At 57.5% G+C, this 8,402-nt stretch overlaps 3 protein-coding genes across 5 annotated transcripts in view; 1 reads left to right on the top strand and 2 right to left on the bottom strand.

Annotated features, from left to right (window-relative positions):
* The window catches only part of KAT2A (lysine acetyltransferase 2A), an 8,683-nt gene extending 8,430 nt beyond the window's left edge, over positions 1-253 (bottom strand). Inside the window, 1 exon segment of the mRNA XM_021707062.1 lies at positions 163-253. Coding sequence (XP_021562737.1) covers positions 163-253 — 91 coding nt within the window.
* Positions 254-761: 508 nt separating this feature from the next.
* HSPB9 (heat shock protein family B (small) member 9) lies at positions 762-1,271 on the top strand. Its single transcript, XM_008074198.1, has one exon. It carries the CDS (start codon positions 762-764, stop codon positions 1,242-1,244), a length of 483 nt encoding a protein of 160 aa, XP_008072389.1. The 3' UTR covers positions 1,245-1,271.
* Positions 1,272-1,900: 629 nt separating this feature from the next.
* The window catches only part of RAB5C (RAB5C, member RAS oncogene family), a 24,800-nt gene continuing 18,298 nt past the window's right edge, over positions 1,901-8,402 (bottom strand). The window contains exons 2-6 of one of the 3 annotated variants that reach the window (XM_008074197.1): positions 6,546-6,796; positions 4,926-5,077; positions 4,541-4,663; positions 3,588-3,681; positions 1,901-2,791 (exon numbers count right to left, since the gene is read on the bottom strand). In XM_008074197.1, the coding sequence (XP_008072388.1) occupies positions 2,676-2,791; positions 3,588-3,681; positions 4,541-4,663; positions 4,926-5,077; positions 6,546-6,711 (651 nt within the window). In that variant the 5' untranslated portion in view covers positions 6,712-6,796 and the 3' untranslated portion in view covers positions 1,901-2,675. The remainder of the gene's footprint in view (positions 2,792-3,587; positions 3,682-4,540; positions 4,664-4,925; positions 5,078-6,545; positions 6,797-8,402) is intronic. The other 2 variants (XM_021707067.1, XM_021707066.1) reach the window with 2 other exon arrangements.

The raw sequence follows: 8,402 nt of genomic DNA, 5'->3' as shown, positions 1-8,402 counted from the left end.
GCCCCCCACCCGCAACCCCTCAGCCCCGCAAAAGCGCCGCCCCATGCGGCTCCGGGCTCGCGACTGCGGTAGCTAGTTCTCAAGCTGCGTGGTGACTGCAGGGTGTGCTGGCTTTGTGACACAGCTGCAGCCTTTTGTGCACTTTATGTATGTCTGTTTCACGAAGGCGGCACCGGAGGGAAAGGGGACAGGAGGACCCCGCCTGTCCCTGCGTGCTGGGAGGACTCTTCCAGGTCCTCAACTGCGACTTCATCTTCGTGGCCCCAGAGCCTGCCTGGGCGGCAGCCCGGGAGGCCTCAGGGGCGGATGGATTAAAGAAACCCGAGACAGGCCCACCCCCCTCGGGCGGGGAAGGCAGGGCATCCCGAGCTGTCCACTGGCTGCCCAGGGGCCGTCCTTCTTGCCCCAGGCCTGGCTCTTGGGGGTTAGACGGCCCCCGTCCAGCCTAGTGGCTCCGTCTGATGCTGGCTCTGAGTGGGTGATGGCGCTGGGATAGGGTTCCCTCCCCTCTGGCCTCTTCAGTTGATCCAGTTGTCCCAGGCCCATTGACAGGCGAGGAGGGCCGAGAAAGGGGCAGGGTCTGGGATAGAAGCCACAGGGGGCGCACCAGGGTGCTGACAGCCTGTCTCTTGGAGGGGGGACCCCACACTCCGCCGCGTCTAGTGGAGGGATGCGAGCTGAGAGGGGCAGGGCTCGGCGGGGCCGCGTGGGCGCGCCCTATGTGCGGCCGGCTCGCGCCCGCCCAGCAGTTGCTCTCTCGGATGCAGCGGGTCGGTAACAGCTTCTCCAACGAGAGCCGGGTGGCATCCCGGAGCCCCAGCGTGGCCCTCGCTGAGCGGAGCCAGGTGGCCACGCTGCCGGTGCGGCTGCTCGGGGACGAGCCGGCAGCTGCACGGGACGATGGCCATGCTGAAGACGGTTTCCAGATGAAGATGGACGCCCACGGCTTCGCCCCGGAGGAACTGATGGTGCGGGTGGATGGCGGATGTCTGATGGTGACCGGCCAGCGGCAGCTGGAGGGCTCCAACCCCGCAAAGGGCAGCTACCGGCTGTCGCAGAAGATGCACCGGCAAATGCGACTCCCGTCCGACCTGGATCCCACCGCCATGACCTGCTGCCTGACCCCCTCGGGTCAGCTGTGGGTCAGGGGCCAGTGTGGGGCGCTGCCTCTTCCCAGAGCCCAAACAGGACCGTCCCCGAGACTCAGGAGCCGTGGCCCTGAGAAGTCCTACGACCTCGCCTAACCCAGTAAACAACCATGGTGTGCAGCAGCCTTGGCGTCCGTCCTTTTCAGGGGTTGGGGTCAGAGGTGAAGGGACTGGAGCTACAGGGAGAAGGAGGCAGGAGAGGCACTCTAAGGTGGTGGCACTTGAGAGCCAGGAGGGGACAGTGGGGCCCTAGCTGGAAGCAGCAGAGGGCCGGGATTGCCCAGAACCAGGAGAGGGCCCAGAGACCACGATGGACAGCTTTGACCCAGCTTGGGGTGTGGTGGTGGACAGGTGGTGAGCAAGGCCAAGCCCATGTTGGAGGCTATGGGCATTCCTTTCTGTTCAGAAAGAGTACAGAGGACCCAGCCTGCACAGGCCAGGCACAGACCAACCCGAACTCCAGAGAGGGCCTGTGTGTTGGAGGCCCATGGTCTCGAGATGCAGCTGCAAGCCACCCCAGGGTGACCTGGACAGTGGGGGAAGGGCAGGGTGGTCAGTCACCCCACCCCTACCCTGGTGGTGCTGCTGACAGCAAGGGCCTTTCTCTTGGTTACCATGACCACCAGTGTCCCCTCCCATTATGGGGCAGCTTTTGTTGAATGAGATTCAGTAGTTCCTTTGAAATCAATTTCAAGTAAACTAGAGGACATGGTCTGATAAGCCCTGCCAGAGAAAGACAAGGAAGACAAGTGTGAGGTCAATCGATCGGCTGACTATATTGACAAGATACTGATTGGTTACATGTTGAAGAAAACATACAATACAAAATACAGAAAAAATTGGTTCCGTCCCCTCCCACTCCCCCCCCATACCCACCCACCCCCAAATACTCATCATCGTGATTTGGTCAGAACAGGGCTCAGAGCCAGAGGTCAGGGTGACTGAGGGTAAGGGGCTGTGGGGCCATGGGCTCGTGGCTGTCACAATGATGTTGTGGAAATGATGTGGCTTCTCTCCCAGCAGGGAGCCGGGGTGGGAGGGGGCTGCAACCCCACAACAGCCAGGGAGGGAAGGGCTGCCGGAGCCTCTCCGAGCCCCAAGGCCTGCCCGCTGCCCCAGCCAGGACCACTTCAGACAGGGGAGGGCGGGGTGCCCCTGCCGAGTCCGCTGTCCAGCAAGAGGGAGAGAGGGCAGCTGCTCCCACGCTCGTCCGCAGGTACAAGGGTGGAGGACAGGAGCATGTGGCTATGACCAGCAGGGAAAAGGTAAGGGAGCACAGAAGGGGAGGAGGTGGGAGAGCAGATCATACATATTAAAAAAGTGACTTAAGACTGAAAACTGAATTAGTATTTGTACAGAAGGTGCAGGTGGAAGAACTCACTCCGGCCTATGATCAAAAGTACACGGAGAAATCACAGGGACCCTCCCTGCCCCCCAGTGGTGGCCCGAGTCGTTAAGTGCGATTGGTTAGAGTGGATTCCAGTCGGGCCGTCAGGCGGAGGAGCCGGGGGCAGCAGCAGGCAGGGCTCAGTTGCTGCAGCACTGGCTCCGGCTGGCTGGGTTGTTCTCCTGCAGGTCCACGCCCCGGTTTCGGCCTGGAGCACCAGCGGCATTCTGGGGCTCGTTCTTGGGAAGCTTCTTAGCTGTATGGGAGAAAAGAAGTGCATTTGTGGGGACCCCAATACTCACTCCTAATCCCACCAGACCAGAATCTGCCCATCACACTCATTAGGATAGCGGACATAGGAGGACTTCAATGTCCCAGGTGCATTCTGAGGGCTTCAGGAAATGGGCAGACAGACAGACAACTTGCCCAGGACCACAACAGCTTGCAAGTGGCAGAGCTGGAATGTGGACCCAGGCAGGATGACTCCAGAGTCAAGTGTGTTAAGAACTCCTAGGGAGCAGGCAAGGGTTGGTGATGGGGGCTCTGAGATGGGGGCCGCCTAAGGGATCAGGGAGGGGAATGATGAGACTTCAATCTAGGACTGAGGAACTTCTAGGTGAACTACACACCAGGAAGCCAGACAAAGAAGAAGGCGATTTCATCAGAATGTTAAAAATGGTGAAAGGAAGCCGGGGTCGGTGGCTCAGCCCGTAATCCCGCGCCTTTGGGAGGCTGAGGTGAGTGGGCTGCCTGAGCCCGCGGGTTCGAGACCCGCCCGGGCAACTTGGCGAGACTTCATCTCCACAGTAAATCAAAAATTAGCCAGATGTGGTAGCGCGCGCCTGTAGTTCCAGCTACTTGGAAGGCTGAGGCGGAAGGATCGCCAGAGCCCAGCAGGTGGAGGCTGCGGTGGCCGGGAGCGGCCACTGCACTCCAATCTGGGTGACAGAGTGAGACTCCAACTCAAAAAAAAAATGGTGAAAGGGCCCACCGTAGAACAACAGGCAGATGCTATGCCCTGGCGCCAGGAGGACAAGAGGAGAGGCACTCACCTATGGCCATGAAAATCTCATTTACGTTCATTGCAGTCTTTGCTGATGTCTCCATGAACAGCAAACTGTTGTCATCTGCATAGGCTTGTGCTTCCTGAATCAGACGGAGGTGAGAAAGAGGGCAAGGGAAATGTTGGCAGGGTCTGGGCCTGGATCAAAACGCTCCCTGCTCACAGTGCCTTATGCACAGCAGAGACCAGCTGGACCAATGCAGGGCCCCTCCGGCTTGAACTCCCGCTCTGGGCCCCCACCCACGCACAGCACCTCTAGTTCACAAACAGCAGCAGATGCTCCTAGGGCCAGTCTGCCTTCTTGCTCTTCAAAATTACTAGCCAGGAAATACTTCTAGAAAGTTCTACAACTAAGCTTGCACATTTGGACAAGGCACAAAGACATACGGATGTTTACTGCAGCCCTGTTTTCAGCCCCTTGCTATTGCAAACAACCTCAAGTCTAGCAATTAGGGGCTGGTCAACAATGAATTACAATATACAGGATGTGTAGCATACTCCATCAGGGTAAGAAAGAGACTCATACATGTGCACATTTCTGGAAAGACAATCTGTGGGGAGCTTGGGGGAGAAGAGGCTGGGTTTCCAGGGTTAGAGGAGACTTACATTTCATTCTCTATACTTTTCGTACTGTTTACCTTTTGCCAAGTGCATGTATTACATGAAAAAAGGATTTCTTTTTCAGTAAGTTTAGTTAAAAAGTCATATTATAAGAACAGTTAACAGAAGCTGCAGCTATCAAGTCACACCTCCGCTCGCCCCACGCTGCCAAAGAAGGAACAAGGGAGAGGCAGTGCCCATTCCTGTGCTCAAGCCATGGGAGGACGCAGAGAGCAACCCCCTGCTGCCTCCTAGCCCCTCCGGCCCCTCCCAGAGCCCAGAAGCAGCCCAGGGGGCTGGGGAGGGCTGGCCGGCTCCTTCCCCAGGTCTGTGCGCCCCCACCTGGAACTCCACAGCTCTCTTGCTGGCCAGGTCCGCCTTGTTCCCTGCGAGTGCAATGACAATGTTGGGGCTGGCCTGCCTCTGCAGCTCCTTCACCCAGTTCTTGGCCCGTGCAAAAGTGTCCTGCGGAGACAGGGCCAGCACATCAACGGGACAGAAGAGGCATAATGCCCAGGGCCACTCGCCAGAGATGCTCCATCTGGCACAGCCAAGGGACCTCAGACATTGCCACCTCAAGATTTTGGTGACACGTCCTCAAACGACGGAGTCTGCCCACACCCCACCCAGGAGCAGAGGGCCAAGGGGCCTGACACCTGGGCTTGGATAACCCAATCCCTGACGCTTTGAGAAGAGGAAGGGCAGGGCAAGAAGGGGAGCTCTTTACTGTGTTCGTGATGTCATAGACCACGATGGCAGCCTGGGCCCCCCGGTAGTACATGGGGGCCAGGCTGTGATACCGCTCCTGTCCAGCTGTGTCCCAGATCTCAAACTTCACTGTTGTGTCGTCCAAGCAGACGGTCTGTGTGAGGAAGGCCGCTGTGGAAGAGAAGGTGCATGAGGCAAGAGTGCATTAGAGGCCGCCCACAAACATCCACAGTTGCTTCTGGGCTCCGGCATGTGGAAGTCCGCCACTGACACGGGCACAAAACGCCATGAATCAGCAGCAAAGCAGACTGAGCAGGGCAGGCAGAGTGTGCATTCTCATGCACGTGTCTGGGGAACAGGGACGGCGTGGGCTTCACAGGGCACCTCGGGCAAGGGCTGGAGAAGGAAGCCCACACGGACTGAGCTGTTGCAGGGACACTCTCTACAGAGGAATGTGGCGGGGGCAGACAGGGAAGCCCAGGGGAAGCCTGACTCCAGGCACGGGAGCAGACCTCCAGGCCTCCTCCTCCTCTTCCTCCTGCTGCCCAGAGAGAACAGTCCGGCTGGAGACCGCTCCTGTCCCTTGGTCGGCTCCAGCCCAGGGTGGTGCTGACCTTCGGCTTCCTGAGGACATTCCCACAAACTTAGCTAGGCTGGGGAAGCACACACTGTTCCCAATGCCAGGCCGAGGCTGGGTGGCTAGCTTCCCAGCCGTCCCTGCCATCTCCAGGCATTCCGGTCAGGCCCTACCCCAGCTCTGGCCCAGACACACTTTTCTGTATGGCTGCTCTGTGGTTCAGCCTTCAGGGAACACAGGGACTCCATCTTAAGGGAGCGCACGCACTCGTGCATGTGCTTCAGAGGAGGCCTAAGAGCTGGAATGACGGCTGAAACCCCTTTGCCCTGGACCCCATGGAACACCATGTGTGTGGAAAGCCGCTTCCCTTGTCGCCCTCCCCCAGCTCACTGAGGGCCCAGGCACTGCCTCACTTCCCCTCTCGGGCTCTGGACCCAAGTGCTGAGGAGGCAGCAGGAAGATGCTGACATGGCCCCTTCTGTTTCCAGCTGCCTGGAGATCTCCTGCTAACTGAGAGAGCGACGAGAACATGACTCAAGGCCAAGGCTGGCCTCAGCCTCGCTGGGCCCGGAGGCAGGAGGCCGAGTCCACACCCTGGCTCACACCCTAAACACTGACTACCAAGCTCAACAACAGGCTCTGAGCTCCAGGAAGGGCAAAGCTGAGCTTCAGAAGCACCAGCCTATCACTCAGCTCCAACTCACCAGGCCACGCCCCCTCCTGGGAAGCAGGAGAGGCCAAAGTACGTGTACTGGCACTGCCCGTTACAGTGGGAAGGACCCTCAGAGACCCAGAGCCAGCCCTACAGCCTCCCCAGCAGGTCAGTGGGATGTCTCAGCCGGGGCCACACAGATAGCAGAGTCACAGAAAGAGGTCACAAAGTCAGTTTCCGACTGCTGCCCTTCCTTCCTAGGAGGCTTGCTGGGACCCCAGCAGGGAGAACAGCTGTTGGGTTCCATCCCAGGGCCCCGATGTGTGTGTCTCTGTGGGCAGGTGCCCCCCCCATGGGGTCTAGGTGCCTCTTTGGCCCCTGAGGCTGCCCGACACCCTGTGCCTGCTCACCTCCAATTGTGCTCTCCTGGTACTCATGAAATTGTCCCTTGACAAAGCGGAGGACGAGGCTGGATTTGCCCACCGCAGACTCCCCCAGCAGAACCAGCTTGAATTGGCAGATCTTGTTCCCAGCGGCCGGTCCGTTGGGTCGTGCTGCGCCTCCCCGACCCGCCATGGCCCGTCCAGTTGCAGTGGTACCAGAGAGCGCAGGCGGGGCCAGTGCTAAGCAAAGAGGCACTTAGTGGGGAGGAGACCTCCGACTGCAGAGGGAACAAGAAGTACTGGGTTGGTTCAGAGACTGGTGACTCCCCCTGGCCTCCCCCACGATCACCCACACTCCCTCACACCCCCGCAACTGCTCCCACTGCCCCCACAGAAAGAGCCTTCCCGGTTACTCCACAACCTTCTGAACAGCAAAGAGGAAGGGGTCCCCAATCTCAGGCTCACAGCTCCGAGCACACAAGGCCTTCCCTGCCCCAAATATACACGTTCACCTGCACATCTGCATACACAGGACAGTAATGGCAGTATGCCATCCTGGGACAGTTAAGTCAACAGGCTTGTGGGCATAAAACCCCCGAAAAACAAAAATGCCCAGGAAGACACTAGGATTTAGGTCAGCAATGAAGGTGAATCTGGAGCTAGGGTCATAGTGCCTGGCTGTGCAGGAGGCCAGGGCGAAACCTCCTCGGGTGAGGTGTCTGTCCAGCTGCGTAGGTACCTGGGACCAGGGCCTGGCAAGTTGTTATCAAGATGGCCACTTTTCTTCTGCCACCTCCAGCAGGATGGGTGGACCCTCTGGTTTAAGCTGGCCAGTGTGCCTCTGGGTTTCGCTCTCTCACCCTGAGTCCCCTCCCCCACATTCCCATTTGTGATGGGCCAGAGTCTCTCACACATTAAAAAACGAAACACACACACCAAAGTCAGGGCTCTACTGGCAGTCAGCACAGTTGCCAACTTTCCCTTTTAAAGAGCGACCTCAGTCCCATTCTCTGCTGGCAGTGGCTGGGATGACGGAGAGAAAGAAGAGGGGGAAGTATGGGAGGGTGGAAGCAACGTGGGACAGTGGGACCTGTATCCGACAGCTGCTGTTCCAATCCCAATATCTGAGTCACCTGTTGGTGATAGCTTCAAATGCCCCAGGTTTTTTTTCTTGTAAGCTTTGGAACTGCAAAGAAGGATGAGGAGCCTATCTCTAGAAGCCTCTAGAAGCCTTACACCAAAAAGCATCAGTACACAGAATGTTTTACAAATGAGCACTGTGAGTAGATATTCAGCACTGAACACTGTTCAGCGTGCAAACCCAGGATGCAAACAAAGGTTTTTTTAGACCACCCTTTCCAGAATGGAGTCTAAGATGCCAGGGAGAGCCTGACCTGCCCCGAGTAAGGGGACAGTTAAGGGACAGCGTGAGAATGAACAGGGGATGTCTGTGGCAAGCAAATGGTCTTAGCTCCCACAAGAAACTCACAGCAAAGGGCTTGCTTTGTTCAACCTCAAATCGTTCTCCACATCCAAGTTCTCCTGGCAACCCATTTGAAAAGTGAGCTTCAGGAAGAATGATTTACTCACAGGAACAACGGCTTCCTTTCTGGACAGCACCAAAGGGAAAAAGCTTTGAAATGGGGCCCACCTCTTCCCCAAAAGTACAAGGAAGGAAGCATGGGGGGGGGGGCGGGGCTCAATTAGTAACCAGAAATGCCACGTAAATATTTCACAGTGAAAGATGCTTTCTCACTTTGCTCCAGTCAGTGCTGGGCAAGGTCTGTCTTTTGCTTCCTTATGAGGCTTCCTCACATGCCTGTGTACATGCCAGGAGCTCAAGAGTGCTTACCCATGGAATCATTTTTTTTTTTTTTTTTTTTT

Source organism: Carlito syrichta, unplaced genomic scaffold, assembly GCF_000164805.1.
Source record: "Carlito syrichta isolate Samal-C Ts95f unplaced genomic scaffold, Tarsius_syrichta-2.0.1 Scaffold316365, whole genome shotgun sequence".
In the NCBI taxonomy this organism is placed as follows: Eukaryota; Metazoa; Chordata; class Mammalia; order Primates; family Tarsiidae; genus Carlito; species Carlito syrichta.
This window is presented reverse-complemented; position numbering and strand designations above follow the sequence as displayed.